Source organism: Mytilus trossulus, chromosome 6 (genome assembly GCF_036588685.1).
Source record: "Mytilus trossulus isolate FHL-02 chromosome 6, PNRI_Mtr1.1.1.hap1, whole genome shotgun sequence".
Lineage (NCBI taxonomy): Eukaryota > Metazoa > Mollusca > Bivalvia > Mytilida > Mytilidae > Mytilus > Mytilus trossulus.
Genome location: NC_086378.1, coordinates 71,216,819 through 71,244,290, shown reverse-complemented (window position 1 = coordinate 71,244,290; position 27,472 = coordinate 71,216,819). Strand labels below are relative to the sequence as shown.

The window sequence follows — 27,472 nt, the reverse complement described above, 5'->3', positions numbered from 1 at the left end:
CAATAGAAAAGAAACTTTCTCATGGAATAGATCACAAAACAGTAGTCAGTTTACCTTGTTTCCAATACTTATTGAAAAGTGTTTGAAAAGCACAATAAATTTAATTTAAACTTCTGTTAAGCGATATTATTTGAAATGTGTCGTTAATGCAAATGTTTGCTTCTTTTTTCAAAACTAAGCGGGAAAATACATTATAACACGTTTCAGTAATATTTTCTTATCTGAAAAAGTTAACGAACAGGTGAGTACTACGTAATAGATATATATTAAAAGCCATAACATACCTGTTACACCAACAATTAATGACCTTATCAAGGTGGAAGCCATTAACTTCCTAGGCTGTGCGATTGATATGGCACAAATTTCTACACAAATCTGTCGTATGTGTTCTGAAAGTAATGGTATATTTTACTGTTATGAATGTCAACACGCATTATGCACAATATGTCGTGAACGACATGATATGATTCCTGCAACAAGTGGACATACAATTACAAACACCAGCACCATAGACCTTGCAGTTTTCAGTCAAAAGTCGCAATGTCCTAAGCATGATAAGGAGTTTTTGTTTCTTTGTGTGAAGTGCAGTGATTTTATTTGCAGTAAATGTGTAATATCAACACACAAGGACCATTCATTCTCTGGAATTGCCGAAGCAGTGTCAGAGGAAAGGGAGCATGCCAAACAACAAATTACTGGTTTAAAAGCAAAAATGGAAGCGGTACTAAGTATTCAGGTTAAAGTTAGGAGCTACATCGATCAGCTCAATGATGACAGCAAATCCTGCATTGAAACCATAACTTCTACCAGTAAAGATCTTCAGACTTTTATCGAAAGAAGAAAGAATATAAAGATAACGGAAGTCGAAGATAATAAAATATTGGAGCAGCAGAATTACGAATCATTTATGAAAAATAATGAGGTTATATATAAACAGTACACGCAAATTATATCAGAGCTAGAAAATATTCTTCCTGAAAAACATGACATAACTTTCCACTCGTGTTATGGAGTAATTAATATCGATATTCAAAACTTAGCTAATGTGCCAGACAAACCACCAACGGCTAAATTACATTCCTTTGAAAATAAAGTGTTGTATAAAGAAATCATAGAAAATTTGGAATCAAAATCCGACGAAAGGTAAATTTATACATTCATTTTGTTAAGCAACAAGTTCTCATTACAATTAAGAGAGGGTTATATAAAAAGATGATTGAAAATGAGACAACACTTCACAAGAGACAAAAGGAAAAAAAAATATAAGTTAAAGGCCACCGTACGGCCTTAAACAATGAGCAAATTTCATACCGCATACTGTGCTATATGTAAATTAATGAAGTTATTTTGTCGGGAAACCTGAAAGTATTTCAGTTTTTGAAGAGGTCGCTTGTTTTGAAAACAATACTTCATACAAACGAATACTTGTAATATGTGAGGGGGTTTCTGTTCTTATATCTTTGTGCAATATGTCCCGTTTTACATGCACAGTTATTAAATAAAAAACATGTCTTTCTTTGGTATCAAATACTAGGTTTTTTTTTATTGTAAGATATCAATTGAACATATGGACAAATGCATATGCTACACACATCAGTATATTAAAATACAATCATACATTGAGATGTCTTAATAAAACCAAATGGCAATTGTTGGATTATTTTCAAGCCTATGTCGAAGCTGCAAGATTCATCAGACGAGAATTGATCAGTTACTGAAAGAAAACATAGTCTTTCAAAAAGAGCTTCAAAGGTAAGAACATATAATAAAAAAAAATGTCTAAAGGGCTACGATAAAATATGATGATACGTATTCCCAAAAGGTAAAATAAAAACTTCACGAGGTCTTGTATGGAAAAATAAGAGGCCAATTTACGTGCAACGTATATTAGCTTTTCATCTTTGTCTACACAAATTTACCTGAAGTAAAATGGCAAAAATACCGAACTGCGAGGAAAATTTTGAACGAAAAGATCCTATACAAATGACAACATCAAAAGCTCATCACAGCCAAACTTTTCAATCAATAGTAGTTTTTTCGTATTTTTGTAAAAACTCAAAAACATAAAGAAAACTATAAAATCCAAAGCAGATCAGCATTATTTGATTTACAAAATAGCATTATCTGCTACATATAGGATTAATTGCCTACTAATAATGGAATTTAACAATTTGAGTTTTTGACAAAAAAGTATATTCACAAGAAAAACTATATATAAACATAAATAATCAGGAAGTTCAAATAAGTCGACTCCTTATTGGAGCTTTTACAAACAAAAAACGATGTTAACCAATTTTTGATTTGAAAGGAAGAGAGAAAATGTATTTTGACAAGCAAAATTAGATCTTAAAATCATTAAACTTATTCGAAATTGTGAGTCCAGTTCTATGGGAGTTATTGTCCTGAAATAACAATTTTTATCCATTCTTGTCTTGTGGACAAAACCAAAAAGTAGATGTCCAGGTGACCTAAATAGGCTCCATTTATCCTTTAATTTACTGTTTACGTGCTATTTGTTATTTTTGCTCAATTTCAATATTAATGTGAAGTGTTCTCGTGACTGATGTCTTTTTTTCTTTTTTTTGTGTCATGGTGTGGTATCGCGCTGACTCCCCTTCCTGTTGTGATCTTAATTGTATAGAAGTTTGGTAGTCGTCATAAAGAGTACTGTCATGTGCCTTGAATGGCCATGTATCTGGTTATAACAATATTTAACGCTGGGTAAATACATATAGTCAAAAGAAATTTACTATTAAATTTCATAAGTTTTGTCTGCAATTCTGGGGAAGTCAACCCGACAATAATTTATTTAATAGGTGTACGAAACTGATGACACAAAAGGATGAGGAAATTCATAAAATGGGATGGACTATTGCATTTTTAGAAGAAAAGTATGTATTATTAAGAAAAACAATATCAGTTTTCCTTTGAAGATTTAACAGAATTGGCTTTAACATTGCCACATAATCTTAAAGAGATAAATTCGTGATATTTTACTTATCACCTTATTATTATAAAAAAGTAAAATCCCAAAAATACTGAAAGTAATTGGAAAGTCCCTAATCAAAAGGCAAAATCAAATGATAAAACACATCAAACGAATGGACAACAACCTTCACATTCCTGACTTAGTACAGGCATTTTCAAATGTACAAAATGGTGGATTGAACCTAGTTTTATAGCGTTCAACCTCTCACTTGTATGACAGTCGCATTAAATTCTCTTATATTTACAACGTTGCGTTAACAAAACTGACATAATAAATAAACTAGTCAAAATATGGGTACAGCAGTCATCACTGTGTCATATCTCAAAACAAACAATCATTTACAAAAAACACACAACAGCCTTATGTTTATGAAAAAAACACTATATTCACCAATTTTTATCTGGATATGAAAACTAATAAAGAATAAAATTGGGAATAAATAATTTTATTTTTTCGATCTTCCTGACTATTTTGACGTAGATTTTTTTAAATGGTCTTGATCAAGAAAAATTTAATTTCGAGACGATATAATGTTTATGATCATTATTGAACCAATAAAATTGAGAATGGAAACGGGATAAATGACAAAGTTACAACAACCCGACCAAAGAATAAAAAAACCAGCTGAAAATCTTTTTAGCACAGCGAGAAAATACTTCACCATGCGGGCTTTGGCTGGTCCCTAAATACACATGAGTACTAGTTTAGTGAAATTGGACTTCATGCTTAAACCTAAACATATAAACGACTAAAAAAAACCAACATCTAAAACATGTTTTTATAATATCTTCACCTATACATCTTGCCAATGTACAATAAAGAAACACATTACGATATGCGCAGTTAAACTCAATTTAATTTTTTTAAGCGTCCGATGTCAGAAAAGGTGACAAAATAAGATAAGCAAAATGTCAATGATACATAGATAAACAAAGGACTACTTATCGTATATGACATTTCATCTCCAGACTTCATTTAAACTGGCTGAAAGATAATATCTTTATCATATAATGCTTGAGAACATGTTTGGTTTAGCCATGTTTCATTGTATATCGATCATTCAAAGACAAACAAAAATATACGTCGAAGCTCTTGTTTCTTCATATCGTATGAGTTTTGAATGTCCGTTTATTATCTCCTGCCTCTTGATACTTCAAAATCAAATGCTTATCTGACAACTTGTGGTCTTACAGATAATATCTTTCTGTTTTGCAGCATTCATACGCAAAGACATGAGAATGCTAGCATTAATTGATAGAGTATTAGGCCCAGGAATATTTCGTAGTGCACAATACACAATAAATGAAAATGAAAAGAAATCCACCTGCGCATTCTCACTAATATTTTTACTATTTTTTCATCAAATTACATATCAAAATCATAGAAGACACTAACTCCAAATATGGACAGAATTGTGTTAAGGGGTGTCTTTAAATCTGTTGCAGCTTCCGAAATGCTGTTTTGTAACCTTTTTTCAGCTGAACCCAATCCATACTTTACTTAAACATTCATAACTCAAATGATTTTGCATTGTAATATGATTCCTCAACTTGCTATTTGAATCATAGACCATCAAGGGGGGTATAAAAAATGTGCAAGTTACCCACTGACATTTTCACATCTTTATTAACAGGGAAGCAGCTGCTACCGAAACAAAATCTTCCCCGTCCGAGTAAGTATTGTTTTGATTTGTTTTAATGACACAACAAAGGAGCATACAATTTAACAACACAAGGTATACAAACATACGCCAATGCACTTCTTTGGCTCAACCGATAGAAGGGGCCTACAGTTATAATACGAACAAAAGAAAAATATAAAGAAACAAATCAATATAATCTTATGTCACTCATCGGGTGTAGAGATAAGATTTGTTCACGTGAATTTCACAAGAATATTCATGAAATTCACATGAAAAATTTTACGTAAAATTCACCTCAAAGGAGTTTATGCATGGAACTCACGTAAAATTTTCTGAATCTCAAGTGACTAAAAAAAACAACCTTTTACATGAATTTTTATAAATTTCAAAATATAATGGTATTTGAATTACTTAATTTAAAAACAAAATCATGTTGAAAAATGAAATTCACTTGAAACTCACATAAACTGATATCTTTAGAGATTCACGTATATACAAACTCATCCTAGATTCCAGGATTGAAATTTTGACTTTGCCAAGCCCGTTTGAGGTGAAATTTACGTGATTTGTATGTGTGTGAATTTTGTCTGTGTAGCAGCTTTATGATATTAAAAAAGGAAGCATAATGGGAGAACTGTAGGCATAGATTACCTGACTGTATTCGGCAAAACCTTTAGGAATTTTGGTCCTCAATGCTCTTTAACTTCGTACTTTATTTGGCCTTTTTTGGATTCGAGCGTCACTGATGAGTCTTTTGTAGACGAAACGTGTATCTGGCGTATATGCTAAATTTGGTCCTTGTATCTGTGATGAGTTTATCTATTTGATTCGATGCCTATTACACTCTATAGGACCGTAACGACACGCGGTTAAGACATACCGGGCAAAACTATTTTTTCCCTTTCCTGTCCCACTTGATAATTGTTTTCTTATGCAATATTACAAAGTATCATAGGTACGATTTCTATCAAAATTTAACTCTAACAAGCAATATTCATTATGTATATTGTTAAATTAATTTTTTCTCCGTTCGTCATATTAAAATGTTTTTTTTCTCTGTTGAGACATATGATAGACAATTTTCATATTGAATGTATCAAATTTTGAGAACAAAGTCCGTGGACTTTTAACTCTTTCAACTTCTTTTCGGGAACCACGTAAATGGATCAATATCTGAATCTATTATTTTTCTCTACTGTTGAATTATACTATCATAACATGTCATTTTTCATATCGCACACCCGTGGGCTTATATTGAACCTAGGACTGATAATACATGCGATATGAACATTGCATGTAATAATCTGATAGTATCATAGGTACGATTTCTATCAAAATTTGTTTCGAAAAAGCCTACGATTTCCAGAACATTTGCTGATCTGAGTTCAAAACTGTTTAACATACATAAAAACCCCTATAATCACCGAGAGCTCATCGTAAGTCATCTGCCTCATACAAATAATGATAATAATGTGCAATAAACTACCTGCTTTGGTTATGTTGCACCAGGAATGATTGTACGATCAACGCCATTGTTCTGCAGATGTATGAAGTACACTAAACAGTAAAAAAGACTTTTGAGAAATCAAACTTTAGTGATCCACACAATTTTTTATTGAATATTTATGAAATATTATTTGACAATGAATGGACTTCACGAAATCAGAGAAAAACAATCCGGTAATGGCCAATTCGTATAAAACAACCTATATTAAATATAGATCGGTTTTTCACAACATACAATCTGCAGGCAAGAAAGCGTGTAAATAGTACGTTCATATTAAAGAATTATATATTCAAAAGAAAACCGAAGAAATGCTTTACAACAATAGTTTCAGAAACTCTTTTTTTTACAGAAAAGAAAGCGATAAGGAATCAGATGGATCGCAGTATGTATTTCTATAATTTAAAGTCCAGTTATATATAGGAATATTGTGCGTAAAAATGTCGATTGTATTTGATAAAATAGTATGTCCAAATGAGAAAAAACACGACATGACGAAACCTTTTCAACATGTTAAAGACAATACAGCGGCATCAAAATTTAGTTGTTGCGCTTTGATTGAGCAGTTATTGATTTAGATTTTCTTTCTGACCTTAAGTTTTACCAAACCAGAAGAAAAAGCATTCATTCAATGATCAAATATTTGATATAACACAATTCTTTATCGTTTTTTAAAAAGATTCACACATAAAATATTACTGCATCTGTTTCAAAATGTTTTAAACCAAATCTGTACAGCTATATACTCTTTTGTCATTTCCGAACAGCATAATCAGCATGCATTACAATGCAAATTATATTCCATTCGTATTTACACAAGTTTGAAAACTGTCAAGCTCAGTAGATCTAAATATAATATAAGAATCATACAAAATAAAAATAAATTAAAATTCCACGAAAGTCAATTAATGATTTTGGCGCACTTGAGTCATTTCAAAACATATTTTCATACAAATGAAAACGCTATAATTGAAAGTTTTTGTTACGCGAGCCATCCAAAATCGTATAATATTTTATTTAGGCTAACGCTCAGGATTAAATTCGAATATCACGGCTCAGACCATGTGTTAATTTCCAACAATCTATGGCTCCCATGAATTATTTCTTAATTTTAAAATTTATTACTGAGATTTTGTGAGAAGAGATAAATTTCACCAACTGATTTCAAAAAGTAAGCTTCAATATCAATTGGATGATGAAACTCTTGATACCAAGTTTTTGTCTTATTATGAATTTGATTTAGTAACTATTATTTAAATCAATATTCAAATAAGGAGATGTGAAATATTTGCTAATTAGAAAAATATTAAAGTCATAAGAAACCTCAAATTAAAAAAAAATATGCATATGTTTTTTATAACTAAATAGATAGTGTTCATTATACAACTTATGTACATATACTTTTTTATGAGGAAAATTCTTTAATTTGTCCACATTTAGAAGAAGTTTACCTTTTTTTAATTGCTTGCTTCCAGGAAGCAATTCGCCGACATATTTTCCGTATGCATAGTACGTGACCCGAGCGTAACCCTGCTCGTAAAAATCCAGTGATCGCAATACGCATGGATCTGTCATTGAAATAAACATATATCTGATTAGACATGTTAAACACGTGCTCAATACCAATGCTTTTTGTGATTTATTTACTAATAAGGTGACAATCGGTAAAACTCGGCTTCAAAACACTGCATTTAATGAGCAGCCATATTTGTTAAATCATAACAAACAGAGAGAAAAAAAATGATGAGTATATGATATATTTGCGAAATAAAATCGTGCACAGAGGATTAAGTTTATGATATATACATGCATTGGTTCAAGAATTGGATAAACTTTATTTTTAACCACTCACTCGTTTCATATGACTTTAACCAGAGTTTGAATAAAATAATGTAAGTTGAGATTTTATTCTATGTGGCAATTCAAGTCCTTCTGTATTGGTGATACGCCAAGGCATTTTCCTTTATGAAAAAAAGCTGAAAACAATGTTTATCTTTTAATGCTGTCACTTTTTTTCTATAGAAGCCTTAGTTCTACACACATGTTCTATAAGCTTGCTTTGGCTTCAATTCGTTTGCTGTGTTTCATCATTTGGTTTTGCCATTAGATTAAGGACTTCTTAGTACTGGAGTTCATAGAACGGACATAATTAGCCGCTCAACTCTTTTTTTTTTGGAGCCGACGTTAGTTTATCTTTTTTTTGGACAATAATCGACACTAAGATAAATTTGTAAAAGACACATAAGACGAACGATAAATGTTCAAGGACATGAATAAAACATTATTTTTCAATTGAAAAAGAAACTAAAGATTATAATTTTATTGTCATTTTTTTAAACTAGAACAGCACGACGTGCTTAGTATATGAGCTGTAACTCAGATACGTTAGTTGTTGCTTTATCTATAGTTTTTTCTAGACTGATAGTTTGTTTGCCGTTTTCCCCTTGATATTCTGTAAAATGATTTTGGTCGTGGTCAGGAATTTAAAAGAACAATCAAAGAATATGATACTGGTGTTACTTATAATTAATTCCTGAAAGGTGTAACCACTTATAAGAAAGCTAATGAACCAAAAATTCCAAATGGTTATGGTGAAGTAATTTCTTCAAAAATTGTATGAACCCATCATAATTTGCTAGACTGCTGTTGAATATCTAAATAACCGCACTTTCTTCTATATGCCCTTTTATCATCGACCGTAGAGTTATAAAGCCTTGATACTTGTATTAACAAATGCCATGTAGAAATCTGCATGTATTGTGTCCGATTACTAGTTTGCTGTGTATGTTATGTATATAAAAACCAAAAGTTAATTTGTTTTTCTTTAAACACTGTTATTTTTTTTTTTTACAGAAATGATAGTGACAATGAAGAAGAAGAGTCTGAGTACGTATTGCTATCATTTAAAATCTAGATAAAAAATATTGTGTATTTTTGAAAAAGTGGTGATAATTTGTAGTCAATAACGTTTTAGTAAATGAATCATGTGACTTCTTGCAGAAACAAAAGCCTTAAACTCCAAAAATTAAACAAAATTTACAGTCCAATAGTTTAATTGGGGATGTAAAATTGAGAAAGGAAATGGTGAATATGTCAAAGCGACAACCACCCGACCATAGAGCAAACAACAGCCGAAGGCAACCAACGGGTCTTCAATGTAGCGAGAATTCCCGCACCCGTAGGTGTCCTTCAGCTGGCCCCTAAAATATGCATAATAGTACAGTGATAATGGACGTCATACTAAACTCCGAATTATACACAAGAAACTAAAATTTAAAATCATACAAGACTAACATAGGCCAGAGGCTCCTGACTTGGGACAGGCGCAAAATTGCGGCGGGGTTAAACATGTTTATGATATCTCAACCCCCTCCCCCTATACCTCTAGCCAATGTAGAAAAGTAAAAGAATAACAATACGCACGTTAAAATTCAGTTCAGGAGAAGTCCGAGTCCGATGTCAAAAGATGTAACAAAAGAAAATAAATAAAATGACAATAATACATAAATAACAACAGACTACTTGCAGTTAACTGACATGCCAGCTCCAGACCTCAATTAAACTGATTGAAAGATTATGTCTTCATCATATGAATATCAGGTACAATCCCTCCCGTTAGGGGTTTAGTATCATACTATCATAAAATATATGAGAAGAACATAACCCGTGTCATGCCAGCAACTGTTTTTTTTAGAAATAAATGTGTTTAGTTCCGATGCAAAGACCCTATCAGTGAATCAATGTTAAAGCCAAAATAAGCAATCTTTAATGACCTGACAACAGTATCGTAACTATATCCCCTTTTAATAAGTCTATTTTAAGATTTTGTTAGTTTTTGAGGAGAATACTGACATTTTTGTGCTTTATAAAGAATATTTCCATAAAATTTTGGATGTGAAATACCTGAACGTATAAGATGTCTGCATGTTGAGTTATATTTACGAATTATTTCCTTATACCGGTGATAAAATTTAGTAAATGTTTTGACCAGTTAGTGATATCGAAAACCCTGGTGTAATAATTTTTCAGTAATACATAAATTTCTCTCGCTAAAATCTAATACGTTGTTACATACACGAGCGAATCGTACAAGTTGAGATATATACACACCATAAGATGGTGACAATGGAACGTCACCATCTAAAAATGGATAATTAACAATAGGAAATGAAAAATCATCTCTTTTATCATAAATTTTTGTATTAAGCTTCCCGTTCATGATATAGATATCAAGATCGAGGAAAGGGCAGTGGTCATTGTTATCATTAGCTTTATTAAAAGTAAGTTCTACAGGATAAATTTCTTTAGTATACATACTGAAGTCGTCATTATTGAGAGCCAATATATCATCCAAATATCTAAAATTATTGTTAAATTTTTGTATCAAATGTTGTTTTGATGGGTCTTTGCTAATTTTAGTCATAAATTTTAACTCATAACAATACAAAAACAGGTCCGCAATAAGTGGTGCACAGTTAGTCCCCATTGGAATTCCAATAACTTGACGATATACGGAATCTCCAAAGCGAACAAAAATGTTATCAAGTAAAAATTCAAGCGCATAAATAGTATCAAAGCATGTCCAATTGACATAGTTCTTTTGTTTATTGCTACTAAAAGAAGATCTAAAAGAGTTTTAACATATGTAACGCGTCTTCTGATTGGCTGACGTCATTTTGTTATCAGCCTATAGACATAATTTAGTCATGTGACCGTGACGTCATCAACGTTTTTTCATGGTTTTCTACGGTTTTAGATGGAACTTAAAATTAAATTATAAGAAATGACTGTGATATTTTTTCTGTCTATTCAAAATAACATAAAAAGTGTGGTGCACACTGTTAAATAACCCGCTACGGGCGTTATTCGGTATGCACCAAATTTTTTATGTTATTTCTTCATAGACAGATAAAATATAACAGTCATTTCTTAATTACAAAATATTTCAAGATATTCATGATATACATTTAGAATGAATCTCTATTTTTCTGCATCTGTGTTAATTCAATACATGCAAAAACATTTGAATAATTTGTTTCTCAAGTACAGAGCAGTAACACGTATGGACGTGTCTATTTTATATTTTCTTTAAACTAACTTAACCAATGATTCAATTGATAATAGTATATTTGAAAACATACCGTATAGCGGGTTATTTTCGCGGGTGTAAAATTTCGCGATTTTCATTGAACAAGGTATACGAAATATTTTGGCGGTTATTATTTTGGCGGATTAAAAACTTTTATTAATACCTTTGTATGTACACCTTTAATTTGGCGGAATTTATTTTGGCGATTTAGTTCCGTCCGCGAAAATAAGCGAAAATTTGCACCCCGCGAAAATAACCCGCTATACGGTATATAACCGGAGGTTGTAGCCAGTTATTGATTGTCTGAAACCAACTATGTAATATATCCTACACATTTAAGATGAAATATCTAGGAAATCTGAACCATCCTTAATACGTGTTATACACCATACGACAAAAGTTTTGATATTTGATATCTGTGAAAACTTTGAAAGTTTATCTCAATATAAATTGAAAAAGTCAACTTTCAAAATTAAGCGTTGGGTTTTGTCTTCCCTCACTAACACCAAGAAATCACTCTAACAAACCCAAGCCATACATTGACTTTTCATTTACATATTATCATTCTTTATCTCAATGTGTTCTATTCCCTCAATATTAAAAAAAAACTCGATTACCTATGTGATTTGATTATCCCAATTGTTGGTAGAACAATTATTACTAAGCTTCTTCCGGAATCGACTGTATAAATATATCCAAATAAGTGTTTCCAACTTCTAAAACCAGTAGGTCTATTTCCTGTATACCACCTTATTGTGATTATTTTGATTGAATGTAGATCCTGCATGATATTGGACAAGACAAATAGTTCTAAATATCGCATCGTTTTCCCCAGAAAAAAATAACATACAAAAAATAAATGGTCGGTGCTTTATAAAGAGTTAATGTAAAATAAGGTCAAAATTTTGTTATAACAAACATCAACATAAATGTATTTCGTTTATATACAAAGCTTGGCACCTCTCCCCAAAACAATAACGGTCAAGCTTTTTAACTTTCTAACCTCAAATTGTTTATTCAAAATAAAGGTGTTTTTTTTATTGGAGCAACTCTACCATTAATAATGGAAATTTTACAACTTGAGCATAAAAACCTTATTTTTTGTTTGTTTATGTAGTTCTCTATCATACATACAGTTCTTTATATCATTTTGTCAATAGACATCAACGGTAAAATCTTCAAAATATCAGTGTTATATGCATCTGGGGTATTTTTCTTAATATATATATATGTTACAGTAAATAGGTGAAATTAGGAATTACATGTAATTACTGAAATTTAGGAATTACAGGTAATTCCTGATGCACTTAGTTAATACAAGTAATTCCTAAATCTGCCCAGTTATTACCAGTAAATACTAATTTTAAAACGAATTTTTACACCTATTTACTGACTGCTTAAACAATGTTGTATTATGATCAGATGATCAAAAGATATTGTCATAATAACTAGAAGATCAGTTAGTACTCTAAAAATATGGTATGGTTGATTTGTATTAAAAATATCTTGAATAAATATGGATTTTCAAATATTTGGTTAAATCAAAGTAACTTTAGTTTTAATCCGAAATGGTTAAAGTTGAGCATTATACAGATAATTTTTGACCAATTCCAGCAGACATGGAAATCAGAAATGGAAAATTTAACTTAAAAAACCACTTTGAGTTTGAAGAATATTTAGACTTATTACCTTGTAAAGATAAGATAACGTTATATAGGCTAAGAACTGGAATGAACTGTTATGTGCATTAGCTTCGAGATATGAAAAACAAATTTTTGTTGTTGTTAAATCATTTATAAAAATGATATAGTGAAATTATAATTCACTGTTAGCAGCCAATCTGGTTCTATTTTGTTAAATTAGCTAAGAAACAAGGTTGATGAGTTGTACACTTGCGAGTGAATATTAGGACCTCATTGCATACGTATTCATGTGACCTTCAATTCAACCCCGAGCTGGAGATGGGTTATTGATGTATTCAGCTATTAAAATTGTAAGAGTTTTGCAGAACAAATAGTCTCGCCTTCTTTTGCTGTTAATCGCAGGCTCAACAAAAATGAGGAAAAAATATTAAAATTTTCCTATGGATACTATCTTTTAACTAGTTCTGTCAAAATTGGGTAAAAATCCAGGATGGTTTATAACATCTAATGTTTTAAAAACTTTAACTCCAGAGTGTATGTAATGTTAACTGGGGAAAGTAGACCATTTATCATGTTTATATGTAATATAGGAAAAAAGGAATGTTTTACAAACTTTACTTTCAGATATTATCTTATGATCATAAACATTTTGCTTCTGTACAATTTTGGTAGAAATTCAGGATATTTGGAGGAAGTTATTTTAAAGTTTTAAACCACAGTGAATGATTGATATTTTAGTTTAACAAAATTATGAAAATCAATTTTGGATTGATATCATTGTCTTGCATGCATATATTTACGGAGTTTCAAGACCTATAAAACAACCATTTTCCAGTTTCAATTCACAAACACTAAAGAGTATGCACTTTTGGTGTGCCTTATATCCTACATCCTTAAGTAAGCTCCCTTAAAATCCCTACCCCTTTACTTTCTTATTTAGTATTTGAATTTTGTTTTTAATTTTAAAACAAAAACATCAAGTTAGTAAATAGCTGAAAAATTGACAAAAAAAATCAGTAATTACCAGTAATCACTGAAACAACTAGTAAATACATGTAATTACTAAATTGGCTAGTGATTACAGGTATTTACTGAAATGTTTAGTAATTACGTGTAATTCCTAATTTCACCTATTTACTGTAACATATATATATAAAACAATGGGGACAATATGTGTGTAGAGATATCTTTCAAATTGCTTGGGAAAATGATATTTTATTATCATGGTTTTTGAAGTATACGAACTATTTACTTTTTCCCATAATTGACATAAATGTTGCACCAGTTTGGTAACAGGAATAATCGTTTAATAAATCATTACTTTTGAATTATTCAATTGCCGTTTTTGCAACTCCTATTGTTAAATTGTAAACTTATTAAAAATAGATCCTGTGGCCAAAGATTTAACAAAGTTCAGTTCTACATCCTGTTTGTAAGACCTTTTGGGATTCTCTGGTTTGACGGATTAAACAACTCGATAAGATAAGATTACATTTTCATTGACCAATGTAGGAAACTATAGGTTCAAACCACATGGTAAATTATAAGAGAACTCGAAATGACAAAATGCTATACATAGACATACACGATAAAAACCAACGGCCTGGTATAGTCGATATATGAATAAAATACATTTTGGTACAAATGATTCATGCTATATTTATAAAAAAATTGATATAAGTTCAACTTTTAAAACAGTTTGTGCCTCATACTTTGTAGAGAACGGCCATAATTAGCCGCTAAACGCTTTTGTGTTGGATGACGTTTAGTTTTTTTTTTTACTATAATCGACACTAAGATAAATAAAGGCAACAGTAGTATACCGCTGTTCAAAACTCATAAATCCATGGACAAAAAACAAAATCGGGGTAACAAACCAAAACCGAGCGAAATTTGTAAAAGACACATTAGGATGAACGATAAATGTGCAAGAATGAAAAAAAACCATTATGTTCAATTGAAAAAGAAACTAAAGATTTTAATTTTATTGTCATTTTTTTAAACTAGAACAGCACGACGTGCTTAGTATATGAGCTGTAACTCAGATACGTTAGTTGTTGCTTTATCTATAGTTTTTTCTAGACTGATAGTTTGTTTGCCGTTTTCCCCTTGATATTCTGTAAAATGATTTTGGTCGTGGTCAGGAATTTAAAAGAACAATCAAAGAATATGATACTGGTGTTACTTATAATTAATTCCTGAAAGGTGTAACCACTTATAAGAAAGCTAATGAACCAAAAATTCCAAATGGTTATGGTGAAGTAATTTCTTCAAAAATTGTATGAACCCATCATAATTTGCTAGACTGCTGTTGAATATCTAAATAACCGCACTTTCTTCTATATGCCCTTTTATCATCGACCGTAGAGTTATAAAGCCTTGATACTTGTATTAACAAATGCCATGTAGAAATATGCATGTATTGTGTCCGATTACTAGTTTGCTGTGTATGTTATGTATATAAAAACCAAAAGTTAATTTGTTTTTCTTTAAACACTGATATATCTTTTTACAGCAATGATAGTGACAATGAAGAAGAAGGGCCTGAGTACGTATTGCTATCATTTAAAATCTGGATAAAAATGTTGTGTATTTGTTAAAAAGTGTTGATAATTTGCAGTCAATAACATTCTAGTAAATGAAGCATGTGACTGCTTGCAGAAACAAAAGTCTCAAACTCCAAATATTAAACAAGATATACAGTCCAATAATTCAATTGTGGATGTAACGTGTCTTCTGATTGGCTGACGTTATTTTGTTATCAGCCCATAGACATGATTTAGTCATGTGACCGTGTGTTTTCATGATCCTATAGGTAAAAATGTAATTATAAGTATTGAATGCTTTTTTTTGTAACTTTCTAGGGTTGTGAAAGCGTTGACCGTTCACACATTTTTAGTATGAAGCGCTTCCGCGCTTCATACAAAGTGTACTTCGGTTAACGCTTTTACGCCCCAATAAATTTACAAAAAAGAGCATTCAATTCTTAAATGTAGTTTTCTATCTTACATATAGTTCGTCGTATCATTGTATTAATAGACAGCAAAGGTAACATCCTCAATATATCAGTGTTATATGCATCTGGTGTATGTTCGTAAAATATTAAAAAAAAATGGGACAATATGTGTATGGATATATCTTTCAAATTATTGTAAAAATGATGTTTTATTATCATGTTTATCGTGTAAACGACCTATTCACTTTTCCTAATTATTGACTTTAATATTGCACCAGGTTGGTAACAGTAATAATCGTTAAATAAATTTTGAATCATTCAATTGCCGTTTTTGCAACTCCTATTGTTAAATTGTAAACTTATTAAAAATAGATCCTGTGGCCAAAGATTTAACAAAGTTCAGTTCTACATCCTGTTTTAAGACCGTTCGGGATTCTCTGGTTTGACGGATTAAATACCACGATAAGATAAGACTTCATTTTTGTTGGCCAATGTAGGAAAGTATAGGTTCAACAATGAGCAAATAGCAAATCACATTGTAAATTATAAGAGAACACGAAATGACAAAATATCATAGACATAAACGATTAAACAAACGGCCTGGTCTAGATATATGAATTAGATACATTTTGGTACAAATGATTCATGCTATATTTATACCAAATTGATATCAGTAAAACTTTCAAAACATTTTGTGCCTCATACTTTTCAATTAATTTATTGTAGAGGCATCACATGTTATAGTTGTGGACAATATGGTCATTTTGCCAGAGACTGTATGGGGGCCCATGCAGTTGTATGTTATAATTGCCACTACACTGGCCATTATTCACGAGATTGTCCAAATAGAGTGTGTTTTAAGTGTGGCCAGATGGGTCACATTGCCAGAAACTGCTTTTGGGGAAAGTGAGAATGATTATTCAAATTCGACGAAGTCTCGGGTCCGGTCAGCAAAGCTGTAACTTAATTAATAAAAAAAATTATTTTGGTTTAATAACTGTGTAAACGATAAAAAAAAACCGTGTTGATAGTTTCTTTGAATATTCAGCCTGTTGTTTAGTTATATAGTATATAGTTGTGTGCTATTAAATTGGGATACAATGCTGTCTAGTTTGTTGTTAAAGGATAAGACCATGTAAAACAATTCAAACGAAAAAAACTGAACGTAAAACAAATATGTAACACATAAACAAACGACAACTACTGAATTACAGGCTCCTGACTTGGGACAGACACATACATAAATAATGTGGCGGGATTAAACATGTTAGCGGGATATCCCAATCCTCCCGCTAACCTGGGGCAGTGGTTTAACAGTACAACATAAAAACGAACTATAAAAATCAGTTGAAAAAGGCTTAACTCATCAGATGGACAAAATACAAGTGGACGTGGCCTGGTACTTATACATCCCGACACAGAAAGACACAATGAACAGATCTGAGAGTACTTACAGTTATCTGACAGCTAGTTCAAGGCCACTAACAACTAATTAAAAAAGCATGCATCTTTCAACTAAAAGTTAATTGTATGTTGGCAAAACTTGAAATGTAAATGGTCTATTCCATGCGAGAATTTAAAATATTTAAAGTCATAAGAAACCTCAAATTAAAAAAAATCATGCATATGTTTTTTATAACTCAATGGATATATGTCACTATAAAACTTATGTACATATACTTTATTCTGAAGAAAATTCTTTAATTTGTTCATATTTAGAAGAAGTTTACTTAATTTGAATTGCTTCCTTCTAGGAAGCAATCCCCCCGACATATTTTCCGTATGCAAAGTGACCTCAGTGTGACCCATCTCGTAAAAATCCGGTGATCGCAATACGCATGGATGTCCTTAAAATAAACTATTATCTGAATTTACATGTTAAACACGTACTCAATTTGCATGCTTCTTTGTTGATTGTTAGCAAACAGGTGACAATCGTTAAACTTCGGCTTCAAATCACAAACTTTAATTACCTGCCATATTTTCACAACAACACTGACCGATTGAAAAAAAAAATTGACGATTATAAGAAATTTATGCGAAAAAAATGATAAATTCGTGCACAGAAGACTAAATTTATGATGTTTGTATGCATTGGTTCAAGAGTTGGAAGAACATTATTTTTCACCGGTCACTCGTTTCTAATGACTTTAAGAAAACAAAACAAACGTCTAAAATTTTAACATTGTCAATTTAAATTTTGGCTTGCAATTTCATAGTCCTTTCCCAGTACTGAGAACTTTGATCAAGGGATGGTAATCAGCTCCGGCTTTAGTTAAACAATCCGATATCTGGCTGCTGGTTTTAATCCATGTGACTGTGACGTCACCATGACTAACACTTTCTTTGATGCTAGCTAAATCTAAACACAACCGTTTCTCAGAAATAAGTTTTGTTGAGTAAATGTTTTGACACAGAGATTTGTTGTCTGGGACACTTGATTGGAATAGATTCTCTTGCATTAACCTTTATCATTTCTTAAAGAATGCTCCTTACAAAATAGCAAGCATCTAGTCCATCAACAAGTAATCAAGCTTCTGCATCTAAAGTACTTTAAACAATTCGTCTGATTTACTTTACAAACCAAGAAATTTGGCATTTTTTTCAATTTTGTCCGCGTAGAAATATCACTTATCCACAGGCACTCGAAACAAGATCAGATAAATTGGCATATGAAGCATATGATAGAGTATCAACTCAATGTTCTTTAGACATTCTAAGTTTGGATATTTAATTCTGTATGAATTGTGTTTACTTTTTCTGATTATTTTATTCAACTTTGAGTCTTAGCTTCACTTAGCTGTACAGAAGTAGAAAGATCCAAAACATCAAAGCACATATCAGGTCTACTCTGTGGGGAATTCCAGTGTAACTGACCAACAGTTTCTGAATATATACCATTCTTAATGTCAGCTCTATCAACTTGATTCAGTTCATCTGTATAATCATATGGCTGTAAATATATATCATTGCCTTCATGTTGAATATTTAGACCTATATATCTGAAACTACTTTCTAGTTCAGTCCCACAATCAAATTCGTCCATTAGATGAAATATAACCTGCTTTTTGAAATGTTCACTTCTTGCCCATAGAAAAGCATCTACATGCATTGGAAAAATTTACTCAAGATTGTTGTTTTTGTGCCAATAAAATATGGCAGGATCAAGCATATGCTGAATACACTCTAGTTGTAGAAATTCCCTTTTAACACTAAGAACCCAGTTCCCAGAGGCACCAATAAGTTCATAAACACACTTGTTAAGTTTCCATGCTTCTGATTTATTAGAAGAGAGCTCTTTTGGAGGTTTTACACAAATAATTCTGTCTATTTCTTTACCTTGTAAAAATGCTGCCTTTATATCTATTAAATGAATGTCAAAATCAGAAGTATAAGCTATAGCAAAAAATAATCTTATACTTTCTTTGTGAACGGTTGGTGAATCTGATTTTACTTCATTTTTTTCCCTCAAACCCTCTCACTACCAACCTAGCTTTCACTGTTCTTTCTCCATTCATTTCTTTTTCTGTAATAACCTATCTTGTTTACATTGATTTTTGGCCTGAATATGGAATTTCATCATAAACTTTAAATGATTCCCAATTGTCTATTTTTAGCTGTTTAGCATGTTCCACTTGGTTCTCATTATGCCTAGATTGAGGAACAACAACTGCATTAACTTCATTTACATCTTGTTCTGTATGCCACTCTTGAACATCTTTAGCAAAATCTATGCCAACCTGGGCATTTTCATTCTCTTCCTGAAGGTTCAAATAAGCCCATATTTTCCAGTCACCACCTTTACTGACAACCTTAGCCTTACCCCATGTGTCATTTTCTTTCATTTTGTATAATATATTTTCTCCAACATGTGGAATGGCTTTGGATTTTATTTTATTGTGGCCTTACAGGCTAGTCAAGGTTATCAAATGACCTGCATGTTCATTGTCATCATTTTGCATTTGAGAAAGTTGTATATTTGTTGATGATCATTTTTATTTTGTACAGGTTATTGTTCCTCTATATTCTGTTCCACATTTCTTTTGTTGTTGCCCTCCTCATCATCACTATCATAAATTGCAGTTTGATAAATTTTCTCTAACTTGTTGTGCATTGTTTTTGTTTACCTTTAGTTGCTTAGATGGCATATTTGAATTGATTTAGTCTTAAAAACGACCGGATTCTAGCTCAAATATGAAAAATCTACCAATATGCCGAACATTTTTCAGACGGTTTTTGTCAAAGATAAAAGAAGCCGCATCCGTGTTTATCCTCAACCTTTTTATATGTTATGTATTATCATAAAATACAACTTACATTTCAATATTAAGGATGAACATGAATGCGGCCACTTTCGTTTTACACGTTAACCGTCTAAAAATTCAGTAATTTAGCATGACTTAATGGTGCTAGTACCCGTTATATGTGCATTGTCTTGTCAAAAACAGCTCATATGTATGTAGTAGAAGCATTCTACTGTCCAAAAGATTTCATTTTAACAATTTTTTAAAAACTGCTATATATTGGGACGAAAACGGTGTCTCACTGGACCCACTCCTTTGAAAAAAAGTGTTACTTGGGTTTTCGACTACCTTTTCCATTATAGAAGAGTCGAGGGAGTGTAAAAAACATTTTATCCATGTTTCCTCTGCTACAGTGGAAGTACAAGCACTACTAGTATCTAATATTGCTGAATTTGCAGATTCTGTCAAAAGTATAAGAGCTTCCTGTGACTTATTTCCAGTAAACAACACAGCTTTTTTCAACACCTTGTTTGCCTTGGCCATATTTTCATAAGAGTGTGGGCTTTGCTTTGCCATATGTCTAATTAAATCACAACTGAGACAACGTAGTGGCAAACCATCAGGTCCATTTAAATTGACAGATTTGTTGAATTTTGCTTTGTAATAAGAGTTGCTTTGTGACCTGCAATCACTTGCTCTATTTGTACTTTGATTCCCTCTCTATCCTCTACCTAGCCCAAAACGATTCCTTGAATAGTTTACCTTTTCATCAGCAATACATGCTGATTCCACTTTAAATCTGTCTCCCATATCTTTGCTAGCTTGACGTCCAAAAAACTTTTTAAAAGAAGTTGCCATCTGCTTGAAAAGGGGTTAAAATTGCTCGTAATTGACACCGGTTAACACAATTGTCGATCTTTCATTCCTCATTCTGAGTATTCTAACAATTGAAAGGCCAGCACAGGCTCTGGCAGTTACATTTTAAATTTTTTGGTTGTGTTATTCAATTTCTCAAATTCTGTTACATACTCCTCCATTGAACTAACCTTACTCCGCCTAAATCTATCAAATTCAGAATATGCTTCATAAAAGAGGGACGAAAGATACCAAAGGGACAGTCAAACTCATAAATCTTAGTCAAACTGACAACGCCATGGCTAAAAATGAAAAAGACAAACAGAAAAACAATAGTACACATGACACAACATAGAAAACTAAAGAATAAACAACACGACCCCCACCAAATACTAGGGGTGATCTCAGGTGCTCCGGAAGGGTAAGCAGATCCTGTTTCACATGTGGCACCCGTCGTGTTGCTTATGTGATTACAAATCCGGTAAATAGTCTAATTGGGTAGGTCACATTCATGAAAGGGAAGGGAATTGTAGTTACGACGTAAGGAACATATCCGATATCATTTGTTAAATGGTTATTCCATAACGGTCAACCAACTCGTGATGGCGTCCGTAAAATTTACTAAGGAATGATTTAAACTTCACCATTTGGAACTCTTGGTTTAATAGCTTCCTTGTGAACAGCAACCCTATATCAAGAAAATCATGATAGGAAATGCAAGCACGGGAATATCGCATCAATTGGGAGATATATACCCCGTATGCAGGTGCTGCTGGAATGTGGCTTCTTAGAAATGGAAAGTTCACAATTGGAAAGCTGAAATAATCTCTTTTGTCGTAAAGTTTTGTTTTCAACCGACCCTCGTTGTCAATTTTTAGATGTAAGTCAAAATATGAAGCCGACTTAACTGTATCTATAATATCCTTTATCTCTAGTTCGATTGGATAGATGCGTTCCACATAGTCACCAAATTTTGAATTGTTTAGTGAAAGAAAATCATCTATATAGCAGAAAGTAGAGTTAAAGGATATTGCTAACTTCTTATCTTTCTTCCTAAGAAGTTCCTGAATGAAGTCAGCCTCATAATATTAAAGAAACAAGTCGGCAAGTAGAGGGGCACAGTTTGTTCCCATTGGAATACCGACAGTCTGCTGAAAAACACGTCCTTCGAACGAAACAAATATGTTGTCAATCATAAACTTCACTTAGCTTATCTTTTTTGAAAATTTTGTCCATAAATTCAATGAGCTTATCTTCTCCATCATCTGCATTTTAGGCTTCTAAACTTAAGTCGCTATACACTTTATCTCGAATGGAATTTAGTCCTTCTTCAGGAAGTGACAATGCTATCGCAATACCCATCTTCTTTTTGTCTAGATCAGTCAAGGCCTTCCATACTTTAATTTCATCAATCCATCTGCTATAAGGCTTCTGTTCAGTAAAAAAGGTGGTACTTTATAGTGGACTGATGCACCAATTTTAACTTTACAGTACAATTCGCAAATCTACAATTTACTTCGCTAATCTTCAATTCACTTCGCTTATCTACAAAACACTTTGCTAATCTTCAATTCCCTTCGTTAATCTGGAAAACACTTGGCTAATATACAAAACACTAAGCTTATTTAAATAAAGATGGGTGTCACATTACTACACTAGAAATCACAACACTGAATATTTAGTCTCTATACGCTACAATGTTATTCCCCTATAAAAGTCAATTTCTAATCTGTTTTCTTCAAAATTGGGTGGATCTCACACTCTGCTGCCATGTAAAACTTGGTTGGTGGATAATATATTATAACTCCAGCTCCCGTAGAGAAATGAGTAAACATTACATAATATACAGATAAAACATGCAGCTAGATCAGAGAAGTTCAGGGGAAACTTTTCAAAGGAATCAATTGTTATGAAGCAAATAATTTACACTTTTGATTTAAAAGATATTTAGCATATTCAAACGGACCCGTATATTGATGTAAATATTGAACTTGAATAGATCATAGATCGAGAAGGTCGCTTTTTTCTTAGAATTATACCAAAAAAAAAACAGAAAAAAAACATACATTCTTAATAAAATATTTATCTTTAATGTCTGCGTAGACATACTTTTGAACGAAAAGTCAATATTTCTATATCAAATGTGCTCGTGACAAGAACGGACCGGTATATTTGAAAAAACCAAGATGTGGACTTTGTGGAATTCTCCAAATTTGGTGACACGAAAGATCTTAAGTTAGATATATACATGTTTTTTCCAATTTTTTCCATCAATATACAGCAGTAATTGGCATTATTTACAGTTCAGTTTCACAAGCTTCTTATGGAATAATATTCGAGAAATTCTAAAAAGTAAATAAAAAAATCTCTTTTGATGGTAGTACTTAACTGGTTTAGGAATATCTTATAATCCTGGTACCTTTGCTAACTATTGATGGTAGAGTTCTCCCTGACTAATTCTTTAAAATGTTTATAAATTATTATAGCAGAAATAGATATCGCCTACGTGGAAAGGTCTGCATCTGACACAATAATCTTCTAACATACTCAACAGCGTTGTTACTTAACATTTAGTAGCTGACAAGCAGCTGCTTATAGAATCATAACAGTGTAGCTGTGGCCATTGATTCACGACCTTAAATTATCCCATTGACTGGGGCAGATTATGTGAACGTTTGTCTGTAACGACCACTGCTCACTACTTACTTTATATAGAATTTAAACTGTGGAGTCACCAAAGGTTCTTAATGCCTTTACTATTAAAATAATTCGAAAAATTAATCAGGAATAACTTTATGTTTTGATTTATATTATTGATACAAATCAAAACATCGTGTTATTCCTGATTAGTTTTTCTAATTACTTTATTTAGGTGTTGAAAACCTTTTGTGACCCCACAGTTTGAGTGTCTTTAACAAGTACATAGTGAGCAGTGGTCGTTACAGACAAACGTTCACACAATCTGCCCCAGTCAATGGAATAGTTTAAGGTCGTCAATAAATGGCCACAGCTACACTGTTTTGAATATGATTCTAAATCTTGTTTAAGTTAACGTTAATCCATAATATTCTCGTAGTTTAAACATGTGTAAGGGTTACACGAAACCCAGCGTCTCGCCTTCTTTTGCTGTTAATCGCAGGCTCAACAAAAATGAGGGAAAATGTTAAAACAATATTTCTCTTAATATTATTTGATTGTTAGAAGCTTCTGTCTAAGTTTGGTAGATATCTTGGATAGTTTAAGAATCTAATAAATGATTTAAAAACTTTAACTGCAGACTGTAATGTTAACTGGATGAAAAACTGAGTCCATTTATAAGTAAAATAAGGAAAAACAGGAATTATTTGTTTTACCAAATTTACTTCTGGATACTATCTGATGATCATAAACAAGCTTCTGTACAGGTTTAGTAGAAATCTAGGATAGTTTGAGAATGTTATCAAAATTTAAAAAAAATTTAACCACAGAGTGAATATTTGTGGACATCGCCGACGACGACGATGACGACGCCAACGACGGAATGTAGGATAGCTATGTCTCGCTTTTTCTTTAAAAATCGGAGGCTCGAAAAAAATGAATACGTCAATGTGTTTGGTGAATTTAATCAATCAATGGATGCTGCAATGAGTGAAAATATAGGTTTTGGCATATTAGTAGTTATCGTATGTCGTCACCTTCATGAATCTTGATTTATTTCCATTATTTTAATTACCCTGTGACGTTCCCTTTTGTGGCATTGGTCCATTCATGTTATAGACACACTTCGTAATTTTTTAAGCTGTTGTGTTGTACTGTCCTAATTGATTAAAGATATTCGTTGTTATTCTGTGGTTAACATGTCAAAATGTACGATTATATCAATTATTTATTGACTTATTTGTCTTTGGTGTTCTTGAGTATATTTGTACTGTATTCCTGTCATGTAATGTTGTCCTATTAGCGGTCAATGTAACATTGCCATACAGCGCGGAGGTTAGCTAGCCACAAAGTCAGCTTCAACCCACCATTTACTCTTAAGATGTCCTGTACAAAGTCAGGAATGTGGCAGTTGTTATCTAACAGTTCGTATCTATATATGTTTCATTTATGTTTTGTTTCTGTTGCACTTCTGTGTTCTGTTATTTCGTTGTTTTCCTATAGTTGATGTGTTTCACTCAGTTTTAGTTTAAAACCAAGATTTGTTTGCTCTTCATCGATTTATGAATTTTGAACAGCGGTAAACTTGTGTTTTAATCACCATGAAAAAGAAAGAAGACACTGTAGGCATTTTTACATCAAACAGACATACATTCTATGTTGTGTCATGTGTACTATTGTTTGTCCCATTGTCTTTTTCTTTTTTAGCCATGGCATTGTCAGTTTATTTTCGATTTATAAGTTTGACTGTCCCTCTTGTATATTTCGTCCCTTTTGTTAATTCGTTAACTACAGATCACCATACAGCCTTCAACAATTAGCAAAACCCATACCGTATTGTCAGTTATAAAAGGCCCAAAATTAGCAAATTGTACATCAATCAAAAAGAAAAACAAATTGCCTGATGTATCTACATTCAATCAACATCAACAAATATGATATACAGCAACAAACGACAACCCCTGAACTACAGGCTCCTGACTTAGGACTAGAAAATTAAGAACGTGGTGGGTTTGAACATGTTTGTGAATGCTAAACCGTCCTACTGACCTGGTATAATGGTGTAACAGTACAACTTAAGAACAAACTATACAAATCAGTTAATCAAAGAGCTGAATAGCTCTGTGGGGAAAGACAGCCCTTATTTCTATTTCTTTTCTTCTTTTTTTTTTTTGGGGGGGGGGGTATCTTTTGATAGTCTTCATATAAAGAATGGAAAAAAAAAATTACCTAGAACATGTAGAAAGGTTGGCAATATTGAAATCAATTGTTGTTTAATTTCATTTCATTTCTTCAGTGTAGGGTTCAATTTAGACCAAAGGAAGAGATCTGCATCCTCTTAATCTAAACATTCATGTTTGCACCTGTCCTAAGTCAGGAATCTGATGTACAGTAGTTGTCGTTTGTTTATGTAATATATACGTGTTTCTCGTTTCTCGTTTCTCGTTTTGTTTATATAGATTAGACTGTTGGTTTTCCCGTTTGAATGGTTTTACACTAGTAATTTTGGGGCCCTTTATAGCTTGTTGTTCGGTGTGAGCCAAGGCTCCGTGTTGAAGGCCGTACTTTAACCTATAATGGTTTAATTTTTAAATTGTTATTTGGATGGAGAGTTGTCTCATTGGCACTCACACCACATCTTCCTATATCTAATTAAAGTTGATAGTTAATTATCTAAAACTAAACTAGTTGAATTCTGTCATTTAACAACAACTACAATAGTTTTTTGAAATCTTAATAGTGTACGACTGAACTGCAGGCTAGGGCCATTTTCCATTTTTTATGACAGTACTCTTAAGATTTTTATTTTTTTCTTAAGAAAGTTAGGACTGAAAAATTTATTCAGTTTTAAATTTCCATTGATAAAGTTCCCAGTTACAACTCTCATCACAGGGGTACAGGTACTAATAAAAAAAACAATATGATTGATGTAAACTGTGTGAAACGTCTTTCCAAATCCTACATTTTGAAATATTTGTAAAATTTCATGAATAAATAGGTTTAAACTACAAAATGCAACATTTGTAAAAAAAAATTGTTACCATTACAATGATTATGTTGGTACACAAAATTTAGTTTTAATGGAAGACTACTTAACATATACTAAATGTCACATTTTAAGTGTTTATCTTGTTTGATTTCTATAAATCTTCAGAAATTAATTCTTAAAAATACATTTAGGTAAAACCCATTAACTGTAGATCAACTGGTTTAGGACTGTTGTAATGATATATATAAATAGGAAGAACACATAATTGAATCTTACTATACACCAATTTTATTCTGATTAACAATCAATAAAGCACCTTTAACGTATTGACATATGCATGTTAACATTCACACTAGATTCAAATAAAACTTTAAAATGCATTCATACTAAATAAAAATAGATGCTGTGACTGTTTTCATGAAAAAAACAATCTTAAAAGTGATATCAAACATATTTCTAGTAATTTAAGTGTCTATGAAATCATTGAATTAAAGCATACATGTGTATTAAACCAAGTTCTCTGTGCATATTTTACTCTACAAAATAGTGTCATGGTAAAGGTAACAGCATACAGAAAATCAGTTGAACAATAAGATTGAAATTTATGTATCATATGACTTTAAAAACAAGAATGTGTCCAAAGTACACAGAATCCCCCCCTCGCATTTTCATTTTCTATGTTCAGTGGAACGTGAAATTAGGATCAAAAGTCTAATTTGGCATTTAAAGTAGACAGATCATATCATAAGGCACATGTTTACTAAGTTTCAATTTGATTGGACTTCAGCTTCCTCAAAAACTACTTTGATCAAAAACTTTAACCTAAAGCGAGATGAATGGACTAATGGCCAGACGAAGAGACAAACCAATGAACAAATGGACAAACTGGCACACAGATCAGAAAACATAATGCCCCCCTACTAT

At 32.0% G+C, this 27,472-nt stretch overlaps 1 protein-coding gene across 1 annotated transcript; it reads left to right on the top strand.

Moving 5' to 3' along the window:
- The first annotated feature begins 324 nt into the window (after positions 1 to 324).
- On the top strand, positions 325 to 9,049 carry LOC134722972 (E3 ubiquitin-protein ligase TRIM71-like). The gene is made up of 4 exons (XM_063586606.1): positions 325 to 1,143; positions 1,669 to 1,752; positions 2,817 to 2,891; positions 8,989 to 9,049. The coding sequence occupies exons 1-4, from the start codon at positions 353 to 355 to the stop codon at positions 9,047 to 9,049; spliced, it is 1,011 nt and encodes a 336-aa protein (XP_063442676.1). The 5' UTR covers positions 325 to 352.
- The last annotated feature ends 18,423 nt before the right edge of the window (positions 9,050 to 27,472 follow it).

What these genes read in the sequence shown, in the direction of transcription:
- LOC134722972 (XM_063586606.1), top strand. Translation starts at nt 353, where the DNA reads ATGGCACAAATTTCTACACAAATCTGTCGTATGTGTTCTGAAAGTAAT. An exon ending in GAATCAAAATCCGACGAAAG is followed by an intron (nt 1,144 to 1,668) that starts GTAAATTTATAC and finishes ATTATTTTCAAG; the next exon opens with CCTATGTCGAAGCTGCAAGA. An exon ending in TTTCAAAAAGAGCTTCAAAG is followed by an intron (nt 1,753 to 2,816) that starts GTAAGAACATAT and finishes TTTATTTAATAG; the next exon opens with GTGTACGAAACTGATGACAC.